General features: G+C 37.8%; 2 protein-coding genes and 1 long non-coding RNA gene across 3 annotated transcripts; all 3 read left to right on the top strand.

Moving 5' to 3' along the window:
* The first annotated feature begins 48 nt into the window (after window positions 1-48).
* Window positions 49-777, top strand: LOC148847580 (NDR1/HIN1-like protein 1). The gene has a single exon (XM_088951273.1). The coding sequence runs from the start codon at window positions 49-51 to the stop codon at window positions 775-777; it is 729 nt and encodes a 242-aa protein (XP_088807399.1).
* A 4585-nt stretch (window positions 778-5362) lies between these two features.
* LOC148847579 (uncharacterized) lies at window positions 5363-7465 on the top strand. Its single transcript, XR_016100250.1, has 2 exons — window positions 5363-6831; window positions 6958-7465. It is a non-coding gene; the product is annotated as an uncharacterized LOC148847579 (long non-coding RNA).
* A 6978-nt stretch (window positions 7466-14443) lies between these two features.
* On the top strand, window positions 14444-15671 carry LOC148847578 (NDR1/HIN1-like protein 10). The gene has a single exon (XM_088951855.1). It carries the CDS (start codon window positions 14638-14640, stop codon window positions 15412-15414), a length of 777 nt encoding a protein of 258 aa, XP_088807981.1. The 5' UTR covers window positions 14444-14637; the 3' UTR covers window positions 15415-15671.
* Window positions 15672-20504: the final 4833 nt, after the last annotated feature.

The following is a 20504-nucleotide window of genomic DNA, read 5'->3' as shown; positions in this document are numbered from 1 at the left end:
CAATACACCAATCTCTCTCTCTCTCTCTCTCTCTCTCTGCTCGATCGTATGGCTTTCGTGCCAGACGATCGAGCAAAATATGCAGCAGGCTATACCTCGGCCTTCCCGCCGCCGGTGTACTATCCTCCGGCATACCCAACAGGTGGCTACCCATACACTGCAGCAACGCCGAGGTCTCCATCTCCACCTCCCCATGATGCCTGCAGCTCCTTCCTCCGCCGTATGATTATCCTGGTGATTGTCGTCACGGTCATAATGGGTCTGACCAGCATCGCCGCGTGGTTTATCCTCCCCCCACAAGTCCCCGAGATCAGAGTCGAATCCTTCTCCGTATCCAACTTCAACCTCTCCAGTTCAATATTGACGGCCAAATGGGACGTAGCCATGAACGTGAACAACCCCAGCGAGAAAGTTGGTATGGTGTATGATCGCGTGCATACACTTGTGCTGTTCGGGGAGAGAATTCTGACTGCGAAATTGCTCCCTCCCTTCTACTTGGAGAAGAGGGATCAAACAACGCTGAATGTGAAGTTTACAGCGGATTCGGAGTACATGGAAGGCGTTCTGGACGAGATAATGCAGGTGGGTCGGAGAAATGGGGAGATGTTATTCAATCTGAGGATGACCGCTTTTATTACATTCAAGAATGGAATTTGGACGTTAAGCAAGCAGAGTGTGAGAGTTTACTGCGATTATTTGAGGGTTGAGCTCTCTAAGTCATCATCCGGAGCAGGAACGTTAATAGGTGGTCCAAGGGATTGCTTGGTTTATCTATAGCCTCTGGTTCTTCTTCCTCTTCTTTCTCCATGAAATGTCTTGGGTGGCAAATCTTTCTCTTTTAAATTTAATTTACAGTTAAATGGGACGTGCGTCATGCACGTAAAAGGAGAGAAAAAGAGAAAGAGAGATGGCAGAATGGGGAGAGACAATATATAGGGAGAAGAAAATCAATAAACGAGAGATTCTTTTAGTTAATCAGAGAGAGAGAGAGAGAGAGAGAGAGATTGGGAAATTGTATATTATATTTGGTGATCTGGGACGTGAAGCCCACTGAATGAAATCAGGTTTTTTTTTTTTTTTTTCTGGTACAAATGAGTTCATTCAAACAAACCTTAATTATCTGTTTTGTTTTGTTTATTTTATTTTATTTTTTTACTTTTTGCCTAGCTAGTTAGTTGGTTCTCATTACAGTGTTATGTACTAGAGGATCAGATGCATGATTATTGAGAAAAATAGGGTAAAATCGATTAAATACAACAAAACGGTTGAAAAACATCCGCGAAATCAATACAGGTGAATTAATTCCCGAGTACCAATATTTTGACTAATCTCCGGCATTCAATTAATGCATGATTTTTTCTAAAAAAATCAAACAAAAACATCAACATCCTCAAAAATCATCCAAACTATGTTTCAAGCCCATTCCAGAATATGTTGGATTGCAGTTAAAATCTCGTACACTTGATACATCATGGATATGAGATTAGTCCATTACACAAGAGTAGAGGTGCAACTTCTCCGCTGAACATGACATAGTTGAACATTTTCAAATTGGACAACCTGATTTGCACCCTTAGATAGGAGATTGCTTTGGGCTTAGGGTTTTTTTTTGGTTGATTTGGTACATATGCCTTGATTTGTTGAAATATTGGTATGTTAATTGGATAATTAATATTCAACCATTTTAGGGAATTAATTTGATTTCCTAGATCTTTGGATTGATTTATTACATCATTTGGATGGGTTAAATTAAAGAAAAAAAATCCTTGATGCATTATTTTAAGGGTTAAATAATTAAAGTACCTTGTGTTCTGATAAATAGAATTAGTGTACCCTATTTTCTAATGAATTACTTGAAATATCATTAGGTTTTTTGACAACGTGACAGTAGTGTGTTGTTAGTCCAAGAATTTGGAACTGGGCTCTACTCAAACGCTGATAGGAACTAGCCTTACCAAAGTCAGTTCCAAGTCGGTATTCTTTGATGTATTTTAATTCTTAGTTCAAAAATCTAAGTGAAAGAAGATGGCACTTTTATTGGAGTCAATAGAGCTAATTAAAATCCCTATAACAATTAATGTTTTAAAATGCAGAAGTTTGACGTGAAGTATTTCACCATCTAGAGGTAGTTGAGATCCCTCTTTAAGAGAAGGGGGTTAGGAGAAAGGAGGAAGAAGGAGAGGAAAAAGAAGATGAAGGGAGATCTCATTTTTTTCTTTATTTTTAATAAAAACCTTTTATATTAAAAAGAATAAGGGTGTATAGTACTAGATTAATAGTTGAAAGGGGTCTTATGAATCCACCCCTTTCAACTCTCTTGCGGCTTTTCTTAAGGCTGTATTCGGTTTCAAAGAAAAAGTAGGGAAAGGAAGGGAAAGACAGGAAAATCATACAAGGTTTCTAAAGATTTCCCTACATTTTCCTTCCTTTACCTATATTTTTCCTTCAAACCAAACATAGCCTAAAGGTTTGCAACTGATTAATCAGCTTAATGTGTCTAAGCTCATTCTTGAAGGAGATTTTAGCGTCATCTGTTGGAATTGGAATTGGGATCTGCTCCTCACAGGCACATCTCACCTGCATTGAGAAGCGGTGTGTGAGGAATGAGGAGCGGATCCGGACTCCATCTGTTGACTGTTGTATTCTCTCTCTTAAGGCTCAGTTTGGGAGGAATATAAATACAAATAGGGTTATCACACATGTGTTGTCTTCTGGCCACGAGGCTTTTTGATCTCATACCCCTCCTGTATTCATTAATTTCATATTCATTATTAGTAAAGCCGTTACTAACCGTTGGAAGCGCAAAGCCCTTACTCCCTGCACCAACAACAACAGCAATGAGCAACCCTTGCATTTGCATGCAGACGTAGGAGGCAGGATGCTCCTCCCAAACGAAAAATCCCATAAACCATCCACTCAGCTTATGCTACTTTTGTACGCGTTGGTGCGACGCTTATTTTATAGCAACCCCCGGTGGATTTTATTAACATAGATTTCCTTAATTAATCACACCGTAAATCAATCCACTCCACACTGTAATTACAGTTACCACGCTCTTTCCATCTTCCCTCTATTTATTTATACCCTTCTTTCTGTCTCTCTCCATTTCATCACCAATATACCAATCTCTCTCTCTCTCTGCTCGATCTATATGGCTTTCACGCCTGACGATCGAGCAAAACATGCAGCAGGCTATATCCCGGCCCCTGGCTTCCCACCGCCGGTGTACTATCCTCCGGCATACCCAACAGGTGGCTACCCATACACTGCAGCACCGCCGAGTTCTCCACGTCCACCTCTCCATGGCGCCAACAGCTCCTTCTTCCGCCGTATGATTACCCTGATGGTTGTCCTTACGGTCATAATGGGTCTGACCAGCTTCGCCGAGTGGTTTCCCTCCGCCCACAGGTCCCCGAGATCAGAGTCGACTCCTTCTCTATCTCCAACTTCAACCTCTCCGATTCAATATTGACGGCCAAATGGGACGTAGCCATGAACGTGAACAACCCCAGCAAGAAACTTAGTTTGACCTATGACCGCGTGCATACATTTGTGCTGTTCGGGGAGAGAATTCTGCTGCGAAATTGCTCCCGCCCTTCTCCTTGGAGAAGAGGAATCAAACAGCGCTGAGTGTGAAGTTGACAACGGAGTCGGAGTCCATGGAAGGCGTTCTGGCCGAGACAATGCAAGTGGATCGGAGCCATGGGGTGATGTTCTTCAATCTGAGAATGACCGCTTCTATTACATTCAAAAATGGAATTTGGGTGTCAAGAAATCAGTGTGTGAGAGTTTACTGCGATAATTTGAGGGTTGGGCTCTCTGGCTCATCATCAGGAGAAGAAGCGTTTATAGGCGGTCCAAGGGAATGCTTGTTTTATCTATAGCCTCTGCTTCTTCTCCCTTTTCTTTCTTCATGAGACTTTCGCAAATCTTCCTTTAAAAGAAAGAGAGATGGTAGAATTAATGGAGAGAGATAGGGAGAGGAAAATCATTAAAATGAGAGATTCTTTTAGTTCATCGGAGAGAGGAGTAGAGAGAGAGAGAGAGAGAGGGAGAGAGATTGGGAAATTATGTACTAAATTTGGTGATCTGGACTTGAAGCCAACTGAATGAATTCAAAAAGAACTGATCAAAAAAAATTCTGGTACAAATGAAGAGTTCAGAATTTTAAACAATCTTAATTATTTGTTGTGTATTTTTTGCCTAGTTGGGTGAACCCTCATAACCTACAACGTTAAAGTGTAATAATATACCAGAGGATCCGACGCATGATCAGTTGGGTCCCACTAGTGAGGGGTCCAACCATGAAGCCAGTCTATAATGTTCACCATATAATGTTGCCATGAGAAAAACATCTAATCTGCTTGAGACTGAGTCATGGTGTTAGATGACAACACACATATTTGAGTTGAAAATAATGGAGGATTCCAGTGAAAATTGTGGGCAGTTTACATAGTTGAACTCTTTCACAGTTATTTGGTATAAATGCCCCCGAGAGATCTTACAACCAGACTCTTTAGACCAGGTAGTATCAGATTTAATAAAGGAAAAAAGAAAAGTTAGCAGAGGAGCACCCTGCAATTGACTATCAGAGAGCTTGAATTTCATTTGTCTGGGCTATGGCATTGAGAACTGTTTGGTCAATATGGCTCCAATGAAATTCAGCGGCCATTTGGAGGGTTTCACGTACGCTGTGGCTTTTGGCTTTGCGAGGTTATTGGGTCCATGTGAAAATCTTATGAGCAACATTTGATAAAAGAAAACCTGAGAGCTAAAATATTGATCATCCTACAGTCAGTCATTCATGCGGGATGCGGCTCTCCAGTAAAGCCTTTTCTAGGAACTTGTTCAAAGCAACTACTTACAAGCCCAGATAAAGCTAATTAAGCTTTCCAAACTAGGCCAACTAACTATTTGGTTTACATGCCAGAGGATTATTAGTAAGCCAAGCCCATAATGAAGATGGATGTTTCTTGATCTGGCATTAGACTTGATTGGGCTAGCTAAAATTAATCCGCTGTACCCAGAGTCCATGGCTCCCACCATATCTTTCTTCTCTGAATTAAGTCTGAACAAGTGAATCGAACAATTAATTTTGATCAAGTACATGGATAACTCCTCCCAAGTCCTAAGTTCATCACTGCGTATATCCTAACCAGTTGCAGTAGGTCTGTCTGGATCGCAGTGTGAATATGGTTAATTAATTTGCTTCTTTCATGGATGCTTAACCGAATCTAACCTTGGTTGGGCCAGTCAGTCCTTGGATTGGTCCGGGGCCAATGATCCTGCATCCTGGTATGAGGGAAGTATCGTTCCACCCAAGCTACTACCCCTAGTCAAATGACTTAATTTCTTTCGCTTTGGGGCTATTCTAACAAGGCCGAACGATCTCGAGGAGAAATTTAGCTACTCTTATTGGAATAGCGCTGGGCTAAAACCATGAAATCACGACCTTTGATGAAATGTTGTGGCTCCATCTTACATCACCTTCATCCAATTCAAGGTGGGAGTAGCTGAATTTTGAGCAATGCATGATCTCTACTCATTTTTAACGTTCTCGATCTATGTGTGGATCGGTTTAAACTGGTTGCTTTGTTTTCGTCACAACTCTCTCTCTGTCTCTCTCTGTCTCTGTCTCTCTCTCTCTCTCTCTCTCTCTCTCTCTCTCTCTCTCTGCTTGTCTGCATGTGTCTCTGGATAAATTTCTACAGAAGTTACGTACAAGGAAAAGGGAAGAGGATGATGAATCCATTGAATTGAACCAGCACCGATCTTCTGTACCTCTAATAGAGCATCACGACTTGGAGTTTGCCCACAACCTGCAACCTAGCTAATTGTTTGCTAATTAAGCTTCATCCAATAATTCAAGGTGGGGCTACATCAATACATCGAGCGAGGGCCGTGATTCACGGTTTTAGCCCAGGACGACTCGGAGTAACTGATTTTTGAGCAACGATCTCCACTCATTTTTAACGGAGGTCCTCTATCTATATGTGGATCGGTTTAAACTGGTTGTTCTCTTTTTTGTCGCAACTCTCTGTCTCTGTTTCTGTTTCTGGGTAATTTTGAATTTTCTACGTACACAGATCGAATAAAGAAAATTAAGGGAAGGATGATGCAGCATACATCTGAACCCCTAATAGAGCATCCGGATTGGGACTTTGCCCACAACCTGCAATCTAGTCCATTGCTAAGCTTGGCCACCATGACCCTGTATGCAATATGGACGGCCATTACAGTGGTGGTGGTGCTAGTGGCGACGGTGATCCTGATTGCTTGGTTCCTTCTTGGTCCAAAGCCCCCGAATTTCGAAGTGAGGGAAATGTATTTCACCCAGAAACCAGAAATACCAGCTAAAAGCAGCATCAAAATAGATTGTTTCATGAGAGTGGGAATGAGGAACATGGCGGGTAATATGAGCCTCAACTTGTATAGCCTCAACCTTACGCTGTTTCAAGGGTTTACAGAAATTTCCAACTCAAGCATGGGGCAGCCTGCTTTGCCTCTGCGCATTGATAGCCTGCAGGAGGGGACGGTGAGCACCACGTTTAACATCCACCTGACCGATCCTCTGAGTGTTGAGTTTTTTTTTATTGAGAACGACGTGGGGACGGGATACATGGTTAGAACTGTGAGGCTGAGGGTGGTCGGTTGGGTTACGTATGAGAGGGAAGATTGGGAGATGAAGAGACAAATGATCAAAGTTTTCTGCGGCGGTATGTACCTCAAAATCAACTCAACCCATCCCTCCGGAATATTGAGTGGGAAGCATAGGACCTGCAAGGTTTTTGTGTGACGTACGGTACCTAGCAGCTGGCTACGTGATATTAAGTAAGTAGCTATAGCTACCACTTCTTCTTCTTCTTTGGGCTAATTTCACATTCATCGTCGTTAACGTTCATGACAGAGATGACAGTTTTGTGTAACAACTGGGGATGATTGATTTGTGAATGTTAGGGCATTGGCGTTACGAGATACACACGTACGTATTAATTGGCACCTGCCACCTACAGGACCCCTAGTCCCTAGATGATGAGTTGAGGCTTCTTGGATCTTGCTGCATGGCTCCCTAAGATACCTGCATGCATGCATATATGCAACTACGTACTGTGTGTAAGCATTTCATATATGCATCTATGTGAGAAGCTAGCGTTTTAATTGGCAATTCATGGCAGGTGGTGGTGGGATAATTCATAATTGTGAGAGAAGACAACATCAATGTCTTATTGTTTGTATTTGAGAGAGAGAGAACAGAAACAAAGAAGTTGAGTCAATGTGATTGCATTGCTTAAATTCTTGGTATGGAGGTTCCAGGGAAAAAGGGAAATTTAACTTCATTGATCATTATGTTGAATGGGATTGAAATTTTCGGTATGATTTGAAGTTGAAAGAATTAAAACATTATAGATCCTTTTTTTTTGTTTTTATTTTTTTCTAAATAATACTTTACATATCTTTACAAGCATTTGTAATGTTTTAGTAATGTGCATATAATTAAGTTGCATTTGGCAATTTTCAATGATAATGATAACCATAATAAAATTTAAATGTTCTTATTAGAGCTTATTTAACAAAGATAAGTGATCAAATCGTAGTGTAATTGATAGAATAAAAATGATAAATAATTATGTGGTTATCATCATCATCAACCTAAGAGCTTTGTCCAAATTAATTATGTGGGATCAGCTACATGAATCCCCTTTCACAATTCAATTCTATATCTATCGTTAAATTATGGAGACATAATTTTTATTACTTCCACCTAAGTCCTTGATTTATCCTTCACTCTTTTATCCCCTTCAACATTAAATTCAATATTAAATTGAAGTAAATCAAGCAGCAGATTGGACTGTGCACAAAGCTCTCCACTCAAATGCCCCCCTCAATATATCTTCTTCCTCCCTCCCTAGTCTTCTAGAATTTTTTTTTATTGCTGTGATCTTTGGGGCGTAACTATCCCTAGGCTTGTGTATCTCCTCTTTATTTTACCAAAAATAAAAAAATAAAAATAGAACAACTTATCAAACAAATTTATATATGGTTTTGCATGCAAATGACCAAACCATCTCAATCTACTTTCTCTCATTTTTCTCCTTTCGGAACTATTCCTACGCATATGCTACCAATCAAGTGGTATTCATTAAAATTCCTAGTGGGGTATGATCGGTTAAAATTCTTTTGGTATCTTACCTTCTAGCATCATAGATATAAAGAAAATTTTTTATAAGTTTTATAATTTTTTACATTTTGCATTTTCATTATTTATTTTATGGCATTACAAGTTTTGTTTAATTGGGAGGAAAATGCAATTGCAATTGATTTTTATAACATTGGTTTTATCTTATAGTCAAATCAAGTGGTCAAATGGGTAAACCCATCACGTAACAATGATTCTAAGTTCATTTACAACTAAGCCACTTATTTGCAAAAGACAATTTACTTGGTTATCAACATGGTGGCCTACTTGAACAACTTAACCTAGTTAGTGGAATCATAAATTAGGCATCAATTTTTCTAATTTTATATTTCACTTCTATCATTAATAAAAATAGTTCTTATTTATCTCATTTAGTTTTTAATATGACAAATATATAATTTTAGACATGTGCACAAAATTGTTTTATCATTTTTCGTATTTTTCATAATTCTTTGTATTTCTTTATTTTTAGTGTTTTCTAATCATGACACCATGGGTTGACCAATTTGACTCAAATTGTTGAATCATTAATCTGCCACCTAGATAGAAGATGGTTTTAATTTTTTATTTTAAATTTTATATCCTATTTTCATCATTCATAAATACTTCATATTTATCATGTTTTTTTGTTGGGTTGCCATTGTGTAGCCCGGTTTTTTGCGTTCTCTATTTGGGTGTTTTTATTGCATATATACTTCCTTTTTTCTCTTTTTATAAATTTTTAGTTTACAAAAAAATATCATACTTGTGTTTAGTATGACGATATATAATAATAGTGATGTATCCAAAATTTTCTACAGATTTTCTTTGTTTTTCATGTTTTTTGTATAATTATTTATTTTAATTTTTTATTATTTAGTTATGGCATTTTGGATTGATTCATTTGGCCAAAATATTTGAACTACTTACACATCACCTAGATGACTAAAATGATTTCATTTTTGAGTTGATTTTAAAAATATAGGTTTCTATATTATAAAAATCATTATTTATGGACTTAATTAATGGAACTTAAAAATAAAAATAAAAAACAAAAAATCCTTAAATATAGGATTCAATGACAAAGAGTAGGACTTAATACCTTAAATATGGGATTTAATGTGAGGAAATTGAATAAAATGAATAGTAGTATTGAAATTACATTTTTTGCCCCCAAAATGAAAATTGTCTAAATACAAAATGAAGGGTATTTTAGCCAAGAAAATTTTTAGAAATCAATAAGAGTTAATATCTTAAATATGGATTTAATGAGAGGAAATTGAATGAACTGAATAGTGGCATTGAATTTACATTTTTTGCCCTTAAAATAAAGAAAGTCTAATTTCAAAATGGGGGGTATTTTAATCAAGTAAAATTCCAGAAATCTCAAGCCTCATTCATGCCTTTTTTATTATTTAATATTTAATTATGAAATTTTGGATTGATCCATTTGGCCTAGATGGTTGAACTACTTACTCACCACCTAGATGAAAAAAATGGTTTCATTTTTGAATTGGTTTTAAAAATATAGTTTTTTTATATTATGAAAATCATTATTTATGGACTTAATTAATGTAATGTAATAATAAAAAACAAAAATACCTTAAATATAGGATTCAATGATAGAAAATAGGAATCGGTACCTTAAATATGGGATTTAATGTGAGGGAATTGAATAAAATGAATAGTAGTATTGAAATTACATTTTTCCCCCAAAATGAAAATTGTCCAAATTCAAAATGAAGGATATTTTTGCCAATAAAAATTCTAAAAACCAATAGGAGTTAATATCCTAAATATGGAATTTAATGAGAGGGAATTGAATGAATTGAATAATGGTATTGAAATTACATTTTCCCCCAAAATAAAGGGTGCCTAAATTCAAAATTAGGGATATTTTAGTCAAATAAAATTCCAAAAATCTTAGGGCTCATTCATGCTTTTTATAGTAATATAGATATTCCATGGAGAAATGGTCAGTAACGTAAAGTGTAAAATATGGCAAAATAGAAAGTTTTGCAGCTGTTTTGGGAAATGCTAACCATGAGAGAGTGAGAGAGAGATCTATTTTGATGATTCACATGGATATTTAGTGGATGGATATACAATTTTCTTCTTCTTATTTATCTTGGTTTACATTTTTTCCATTTAATTGGTATTGATTAATAATGATGGTAAATATGTGAAAGATATATCACTCACTTACCTTATATGATAAGTGAAAATGAATGGAATATAAAGATTGAAGCATATGGGTTCGAGACAAAATCATGTACAATGCGTTGGGCAACCTATCAGTAGTACTGAAGCGTCAGTGTATTGTATATATGGAGCCCATGCGGGACCTATATCTTATGCGTATGGAACACTAGCCTGGGTGCTCATTTGTGATAAATTGACCACCCCGTTGTGTATGATTTTTTGTCTCCAACCAATTAAAAATCGATCTATTAATCATTTCATTTATTGTGACGAAGGCTGAACAATCAAGGAATCTCCTATCCATCAAAATCAAAATGTTTTTAAAATGGCAAACACGTTCCTCTATTATCCCTCACAACTAGGAGAGTCTGTTTATGTTCATTTATTGGTTTTCGGAACTGTGGCTCAACCATCATATATTGCAGATTGAAACAAGTCACAGTTTCTCTTAGTGTTTGGTTGCATTGTGGTGTGGATTAAACCATAATATATCGTGGAACAGTCCACACCACAAGGTAAAATATCGTCTACGGTTATTTCTCATGGACAAGTCCACGTTATTGTGAACATTTATTTTCATATTGATCCCTTCACACTACTCTCAAATAATGTGTTTTTACCCTAAAACCATGCAACATGTGTTTTACCCTAATTATTAATATTATTTAATAAGTTTTGAATATTATTTTTATTAATACTAATAATTATTTTTAATTATTATTAATATTATTAGTTATTTATCATGGTTTTTAAAATCAGATCAGACCGGACGGTTAGTAACTGGTTCCGTTTCACCCTAAAACCACTCTTTGGCCAAAAATCGTTGATTTGGTTAGAGACCTGTTAACCCAGGTGATTGAACCGTTGATTCAGACAACATTTTTTGACCATTTATTTTTTATATTTTTCTTAATTTTTAAGTTAGAATGAGCCATCCACGAATCGGACGGTTAGAACATTCGACCCAGGAATGGGTCCCCAAAACAGTTCCTTGTCCGGTCCAATTTCAAAAACCTTGAGTTATTATTAAATATTATTAATAGTATTGTTAATATTATCAATTATCATTAATATTATTACTCATTCTTAATTATTATTAATATTATTATATGTTATTTAATATTAATTATTATTATTATTATTACTATTATTAAGTATTACTATCCTTGGTAGTTTACTAATATTTCTCTATTATGTATATTACTAAAAAAATCAATTATTGTTTTTAATGATTAATAGCATTGTTCCTTAGTTGCAAATTCACAATTATTGCCCAATTTGTTGGCATGAACTACAAGCTTCGTTTAACAATGATCTTCGTATTGATGATGTTGTGGATTCTAACCACCGCCAGCAATAAGACCTAGGGGTTATATCAGATAAGGGCAATTTTTGGGCTCTTAATATCAATAAAAGTAATATTTTTAATAAAATATAAAAAATAAGTGAACTTTTTTAAAGGTAATATCAAATAAGGGCAAAGATGCTATTCATCTTCTTCTTCTTATAGAAGAAGAAAAACCATAGAGTCAAACAAACACCAGAACTACAGTGTTATATTTCTCATTTGCATTTTCTAAGCAGAGCTCAATCACTAGGTCAAACCCAGACCCTCTTATATTATCTCGTCTTTCCTCTGTAAAAGCCTTGATAGTAGATAAACGTCATGTGCCTTCTACCTTCTCCCGATTGCACAAGATTCTACCTGCAACTTCATCTTCCTATTCCAGGCTTTATTTTCATCGTTTGCCTTTTCTTGTTTTTTCCCTCTTTTATTATCTGTCTGTGTTTGTTTTGTATGTAGGTCCTAGATTTTTTTAATATCAGAGTACGAAATATCTTTTACACTCCTAGTCCTACAAAAAAAATGTTTTCGGATTTATGTATATTAGTGCTAAATACCGAAAACGATTCCTTTTAGCTTTCAATCTTTCGAAAGAATCCAGAGATGGTAATTGGATTGCCATTAAAAGGCAAGTATTTCTTCATATGATGTGCAGGAGCAAGGCGAGATAGGTCAGGATGGAACAACAATTTGAAATGGTAGCAGTAATCAATGAGCAACTTCTCTGATACCATTTGTCCATCGCTCCTCCGAATCGAAATGCACTCTTCCATCAGTGGGTGCAAAGGCATGAGCAACTTCTCTGAGTTTGAGCGGAGGCGTGCTTAGAGAAGTTTTCACAACTCTCAGGCATGAGCAACTTCTCATGCTCTTATCGACAACTCAGAGAAGTTGTGAATGTATCTCTCTCCTCCGCCTCTTCCATTAGTGGGTGCAAAGGCATGCTCTTATCATCCTTCTCGTCCTCCCTCTCCTCCTCGTCTTCCCTCTCCTCTCTCAATCTCATGGTCATGGCGAAGCTGACAAACCATAAGCATTTTAGTTCTTGTGTTAGTTAGAAGGATGCCACAAGGGAGTAAATGGTCTCAACCAAGTTAAATGCTATCTCCAGAGAATTCGGCTACCTTGACCACCATAACGATGACGACGATTTCGACCATCACTTGGAGTCGGACATCAAGACAACTTCGAATTGAAAACTCAAAGAAGTTTTCTATTTGGGCGGAGGTGGTGGTGTTGGGCAGAGGTAGAGGTGGAAGTGGTGGTGACTATAATGGTGGTTCAATTATAGTCGCTTACAATAATAGCCTAATAGGCGGAGGTGGTAGTGTTGGGCAAAGATGGAGGCATTGCTGGAGGTGGCGGCACTTCTATAAGAAGAAGAAGATGAATAGTAACTTTGCTCTTATTTGATATTATTTTTACAAAATTAACTAATTTTTAATATTTTATTAAAAATATTACTTTTATTGATATTAGGACCCAAAAGTTGTCATTGATTAAAATTGTATTAGTTATTTATAGACCAAAATTACGGGTAGATGCAAAAGAGCTGCCATGTTGAGTGCTTTAAACAACTGGCCTTATTAGCCCCATCATCGCCGTACATAACAAACGTGATATTATTATCTTTGCAGTACTTCTGCACCAACAATTCCATACCCACCATACAAGCCAAAATCCTTTTTGTAGAAATGCATGGAGCCTCCCTTTCCCTTAGAGCAACCAGCTTGACGATATATCCATCAGTTCAGCAAAGGACTCAAGAAGGGTCCCGCCCCCAAACGAGGAAAATACGTATAGTGATCTTGATAGCGGTGATGATTCAGTCCTTTTTCGTGATGGCAGATTCCATGCCAACAGAGATGGCTTCTTGGCCATCATAAAGATGACAAAAACTGCGGATGAGCTTAGCCTTGTAGAGGGTGCACTGATCTTGTGGCTGGTGAAGGGGTTTAGGGGACACTAGTTTTGACGGTGATGATAGAAGTGTCATCAACAAAGTGACCATGTGGCGGTATCAGTAAAAATAGATGCAAACTAATTTGAAAAACAGTAAAATAGGTATTTTAAAAATTTGATTCGGGAGGTTTTTGTCGAATTCTTTAAAAATGTAAGAGAGATTTTTGATAAAGTGAATATTTACAAGAGGTTTTTATGATTGTTGGAAACTTCAGGGGAGAGTTTTGTATTTTATTTTTACCCTTCAAAGAGAAAACTGGGAATAGCAATGGGGTGGGTTTGGGGCGGGTCACCCTCTCCCGGTCCTGCTCCGAAGTCACGATACCTTGCCCTATACCTGCCCCATCCCTGGTAGCAGGGCGGGGCATCCATTTCCCATTAGGGACAGTGAATTCCCGTATTTTCCTCACTCTAAGACAATTATTTAAAAATTATCTATTTTATGAATAATTTATATATAGGATATAAGAAGAATTTCAAAGTATTTTAGAATTGAATTATAATACTTTAAGGGTAATTCAAATAAAATTATGGGATATTAAGATTTTAAAAATTTAGAAATATTTTAAATATTAATATTAAACCTAAAGATATTTTACTAATTTATTTTTGAATTCGGACGAATTGGGAGTATTATAGATAAAACCCGCTCCGTTTAGGGCGGGGCGGGGGCCCGGTTTTACGGGGGAAATTGCCATCGTTAGAAAAAATTAAAAAACGTAAAAAAAATAATAAAAAGAGACCTCAGTCTAGCAAGACTTCGAAATGGAATCAAATTCTGGAATGATGTTTTCGACGCGCTTACGCTTCTGCTACTTTTTAATTCGGTAGTTGATTCTTAGCTCAACTTCCCGATCCACTTCTTCCGATTTTCTTCTCTGGTACTTCTCTCCTTCGCTTGCTTCGACTTCAGTCGTTTGTTTTAGAGAAAGCTCTCAACTTCGGTTCGACCATGGAAGATCCAAACAAACCAGTAACAGGCTATCCACCAGGCTACCACCAGGGGCAATCTAGCTACAATTCCAACGGCTACCCTCCGGTGCAGTCTAGCTACTCCGCCGCATCCACCGCCACCGGCACATCCTACCCGTACACCGCACCACCGCCAGCAGCTTACTACAACACCAATCCATGCTATACCCCGCCTTACGACCAACGGCGCACTACCTCCTTCCGCCGCTTTATCGCCGCAATTATTGCCGCGTTCCTCATCATCGGCGCCATCACTTTCATCGCGTGGCTCGTTCTCCATCCTCATGTACCCGAGTTCCGAGTCGATTCGGTCTCCGTTTCCTCTTTGAACATCAACAATTCTCAGGTCACCGGAAATTGGGACGTCGGCTTCACTGTCAGGAACCCTAACAAGAAGATGAGCGTTCACTACGACAACATGTTTTCCACCTTGTTTTATCGTAGGCAGTCCCTTTCTGATACCTCCCTCCCCCCTTTGTCCCAGGGGAAGAAGAACGAGACCACGGTGCGGGCCAGGTTTGCGGCCTCGTCTGGTTACATCGGCGATGCTGCGAGTGCATTGGCTTCGGAGCGGTCAAGCGGGTCCGTAAGTTTCAATGTTAATATCGGGGCTTGGGTTTGGTTCAAGGGCGGCGCCTGGCGGACGAGGAGGCATCTTTTGAGGGTCTTCTGCGAAGACCTGAAGGTCGGGTTTTCCTCGAACACACAGACTGGGGTTTTGTCCGGCGGACCAAAGAACTGCGAAGTTGATCTGTGAGTGACATGGGTCTTCTTCTCCATACTCTGTGCATTCTTTACTTCCTCAGAGATATTCTAATGGGTATTCGGGGATTGGTGGTGACTTTGTAATTTCCATTTTAAGTAGCGGCATATTTTTCTTTTTCTTCTTTCCCTGTGGCCGTGATATGATGATAGATATGGTTTTAGGAGTATATTGATTTAATTCCTTATACGTGGGTTTTCTGTATATGTTCTGTGGTATAAAATTCCTAAAAGGGTTTTCAAGAGGTTAAACTATTTGTCACTTTCTTTTGTCTTAAATTAATGTTTTGGGCTTTAAACTTTAATTGGTAGCTTTGAAGTCTTCTCGGTTTGCAGGTGCAAAGAGCTTTGCGAGAGTATTTTGCGTTTTTGCGCTTCAATCCTGTAAAGTATAATGATAATAAAAATAGTGCGTTAAATCTTCTTCGGTGAGGTAGAACGTAAAGCCGATCGAAAGAAATTTTAGATATTTCTTGACCCACTTGGAAGTTTATTTTTGCTGATGCTACGTGGAGGAGTAGACTTTAGGGTTCATAGCTTGGTGTGATGGTAAAATCTCGTGTTAGACTGGCCGTTCATGCCAAACATTCTGGGGCCTAGGTCCATGTGCAGTCTACTTATATCGGAGCCCTGATGGAACAAGTATTGTGTAATGTTCTTTTTCTTTTACGTAGGAGTTGTCTCTGGCGTATGAATGGTTTAATGGTCTTGTTTTCGATCATTATACATTTATACTATATTTGACCTCTACTGTTTTGAGGCTATTCTTTAGTTAGTACTGATTATCTGTTTTCCTACTCTGACAACAAGTTGGTTAATTATTTGTTTGTACATGGTCTACTCTAACAAGGTTGTACTAGTCAAAACTTAGTTATCCTAGACAACCACATCATTACTATCGAAAGACTAATTATGATGGCTGGGGTTCCTTCAACTGACTAATTGGTTGGTCCTCTTGAAGGGGAACTGCTTGCCTGAGGGTGATACCTTGATCACAAGAACATTTTTAATTCTCCTATGTGGGTGAGACACAAGAAACGTTTATATATGACTTCCTTTGAAAGGTCTGTGGGAAGGAAATAAACCATTACTTCAAATCAACTGGTGCACTTCCAAAGAAAAAAATTAATTAAGTTATGAATTGGTGCACTTTCAAAGAAAATGTGAGTTTTTTGTCCATTAAGGACATCCTTTTGTCCATTAAAGACAATGGAGAATGCTGTGTTGCAAAAAGGGCTTCAAAGGTTTTATACATGTTCTATGATTTTTGGGCAATATACATGTTCTATGATTAATGGTTAAGGGTTTCTGTGGCAAAGATATGGGGTGTATGAGCAAGGGTTATGATGGCAGTGAGGTAATGAGTAGGGTGATGGTGTGTGGGATGGGATCTCAAGGATGTATTATAAGTTATTGCAGGTGTGAAAGATATGGTATAGCAATTACCTATACATGCCTAGTGGAACATCGTTGGACACACTGCTTACAGGCTACAATACTGGATACTGCATGGACACCTATAGATGTATTCTAAAGCATTAACACTTTTAAAATATGTAAAAGAAAATGACTATATAGGGAATGATAAAATATGCAAAATTATTTGCTTAGCTTCAAAAACTAGATACTGATCCATGCTATGAAGTTAAATGAGGTGCAGCTTCATATCCTATAAAGTTAAGTGAGAGATGCAAAACTAGATCCTCTCGAAGATGAAGAATATGCACTGAAATGCTAATGAAGAATTATTTGGTTTGCCTTTTCTTCTCTGCCTGGCCTATTCAGATGCCCTGTGTTATGACCTTAAAGGTTAAACGGTTGGCCTTATGTGCTCTAACAAAATAATAGAGCTTTTAGTGTATTAGTTAGATAACAATTGGTATCAAAGCATACTCCCATGTCTTGGGTTCAAGTCATAGAAAAAGGCTATCTGGAGTAGAGTGAAAGCTTTTGCGTAAAGGGCTACCTAGTATAGTGTGAAGGACGTCACATGAAGGGCTACCTGGAGCAGAATGAGAGGCACCTAAAGAGAGGGCCCCTTGCTGCTGGAATGAGACTTTGGAAAGGTGCTACATGCCACTAGAGTAAGTGATGCCTAGAGTGAAAGCTGGTGAGAGATGGACTGTAGAGTGTGGTGGTAAGTTATAGTCGTACATGTTAAATCGGTTGTTTGATTCATTCCATCAGTTCTAGGGCTTGTGCATTGGTTGTTCCTGCTCTTCCCACTAAAGCCCATTTAGAGTTTGAAAGTGTCTCCTAAAACAGTTGTGAATTGCAGTTCTTAAGAAGTGCTTGCCAGTTGAAATAAAGGAAATATACTATGTAGAATTTCTGCATACTTGCACTGAAGATGGGCAAAGCTTACACTGTCTATTTGCGCATTCCTAGCTTGCTAGTTCCATATGGCAGTGTTTCTTGAGCCTTTTCGTGTGAAATGGGCATTGTGTCGTGCTTAGAGGGCCAGCTACCCCTTTGGATGATTTCCTTTGGTTTTAAGCCTAAGCTGCATTTATTTCACTCTATAAGGGGTGGGGAATTTTCAATCTATATAATTTCAATTGGGCTTTAGCCAATTTACAGCGAAAACATTAGCATTGTTTAGTACCCTTTTTACATGGAAAAATTGCAATCCTTGCAAAATACTTGTCTTGAAGATGAGGTAGCTTTCTTAGGTCTTTTTGAGTAAAATGGACTTTTCTGTAAAGCTTATGGAATGACATTTTTTCTGAGGGATTTGTTTTGTTGGATATTTATAATTTTAACATTTAGGAGCTGATGCTTGGAGTAATGATTTAATCTCAGGCTGCAAGTGTGAAAACATAGGTTCGGCCATGAGAGTGGCCACTGTGTGCAAAAAAATGCCAAAGGTTTGGGACTGTAACCAGTTCACCCCATCTCAATACCTCATGTAACTAGGACCAATATTGGTTAATGGCCTTCTTTATAATTGTAGCAGTTGAATTTGTAGGGAGTTACAATCCTTTGTCGAAAAGTGGCTATTTCCATGTTCTTTTCTTTCAATGTTTTCTTATGTTCGGCACCTTTTGGGATTTGTTGGAAGATAAAGAGCTGAAGTAATAGTTGTCACTTTATGGTGAAGTGGTTTACACAGGGGTTGAGAAATTTATGTATGTATATGCACATTTAAAATGTAAGGCCATGACGCAAGATGCTTTAAAGAATGACATTTATTAAGTTGTCTAATTGTCTATTACTTGTGTATGTTTGATGTGAAATGCGTAAATCCGGGGTAGCATCTTACAAAACATAGTGATACTATAAAGGACTATCTTATCAGTTGAGACACTTTTGGCAAGTCAAGAAAGTTTTGATACAGAAGAGGAATATGCTCTTACTGTTTGTTGAATATTGCCGGAACCTCATTAGTTATTCTAGTAGCACTTTTTTGATTAATAACTATATTATTCTAGTAGCACTTTTTTGATTAATAACTATATTATTCTAGTATTCTAATAACATTGAACCAATAGAGTATAGTATAGATCACATGCTAATGCATGTGACTTTGGCTAATTTTGTAAGTTTCACCTTTCCGTGAAACTGTTACCTTCTTCCTTCTTTTTTAAATAGCTTTTATTGTGTATGACATTCCAAAATGGGAGGAGACTAAACCTTGATGATCTTGATGGGAGATATTTTTCTCTTTATGATGGTACAGTCCTTTCTTATTCTTGGAAAACTAACTCCCTTTCTGTGTGTTATAATGCTCTAGATCATTATGGGATTTAGGTACTTGGAAGGATCTTGGGAAACTTGAAATTTTTTATGCTCCCTCCTTGTTATAGTCTGTGTGTGTAGGTATGTATGCTCGACTTTTTTCTGTCTCAAATTTGAAACTTTTCAAAAAGCCATATTTTGTGGCTAGGTACAATGTTTCTATCCCTGAAAACTTGTTTTCAAGATAAAGATGCTTTACTGCATTGAGATATTTGAAGATTTTCAGGTTCTTCAGAATTCAAGGCTTTTGGATGGGGAGGATTCTTATGAGAAAGTTAATTATCTGTAATAACAGAGAAGGTTCAAAATATCGGTATGCCCGATACACCAGTAGAGGCGTATCGGGCAATATCGATAGCTTTTTTTATTTTTCTTATTTTTTTCTGAATCTGGTTCAGAGGGGCTGGTTTAAGGTCCATCCACCCTCTGAACCGGTTGAGACCCCAAAACACCCCTTGTAGGGGCTTATTGGGAAGCCCCCAATACAATACGTGTCGGGCTGTATCGGTTGATACATATTGATATTTTCAACCTTGTTAATAGATTAAAGGAATGAATGCTTTCTCCTTGTGCGCATATCTGATCAACAATTGGGGGGGTATTAATATTGTGTTTCATAAGCAAGTTGGGGTATTGATATGCAATCTCTTCACGCTCAATAAATTTTTTCTTTGAGATTTGATACCATTAATTTTATGTAATTTTTTTTTTGGGGGGGGTGGGTTAAGGATATTCTGATTGACATTACACGTCCTGTGGTGTTAGCATCATGCCATATTTGGAAAGAAGTAAATTAAGAGGTTTTTCTATCTGTTCTAGGTTATGAGTGGGATTTAAGTCCATATTATTAAATCTTTGGGCTCCATAAAAACTGTTGCATATTGAGTCCCTTCCTGTTTTGTGTGTGTTTTATAGAGGCATTTCTGTCACAATGGTATCATGTGAGATTGTTCTTGTGTTACAAGTCTCCTCTTCTTTTCGGTATTTGTTACATTTTTTCTCTCCTCTCTTCAGCCACCATAGATTTAAGCCAGTGGCATAATGACTCGTGATTGAAGTTGCTCTCATTGTCAAGATTAGATGTCTTTGACAGCTTGGGAAGGAGCTTTCAAGATTCTTGTCCTATCCCCGAGATGCTTGTGCTTGGCTAATGGTTTAATTATCTTGATCCAGTGTGCCTAGGTTTAGCAGATGGCCCAGGTAGATGAGCTTGTAAAGAGTGATCACTAGGTACAATCAATGTTTTAAAACATGGAGGCATGACGCAAGGCGTTCCACTACCTAGAGGCGCGAGGCATAGTTCAGAATGCAAGAGGCGTAAGCCTTCTTAAGAGGAGGGGGGGTTAG

Source organism: Nelumbo lutea, chromosome 6 (assembly GCF_056320005.1).
Source record: "Nelumbo lutea isolate HS-2025 chromosome 6, American lotus-T2T, whole genome shotgun sequence".
NCBI lineage: Eukaryota > Viridiplantae > Streptophyta > Magnoliopsida > Proteales > Nelumbonaceae > Nelumbo > Nelumbo lutea.
This window is presented reverse-complemented; position numbering and strand designations above follow the sequence as displayed.

Excerpts from the sequence above, each read along its gene's own strand:
- LOC148847580 (XM_088951273.1), top strand. The coding sequence starts at position 49 with ATGGCTTTCGTGCCAGACGATCGAGCAAAATATGCAGCAGGCTATACC.
- LOC148847578 (XM_088951855.1), top strand. The coding sequence starts at position 14,638 with ATGGAAGATCCAAACAAACCAGTAACAGGCTATCCACCAGGCTACCAC.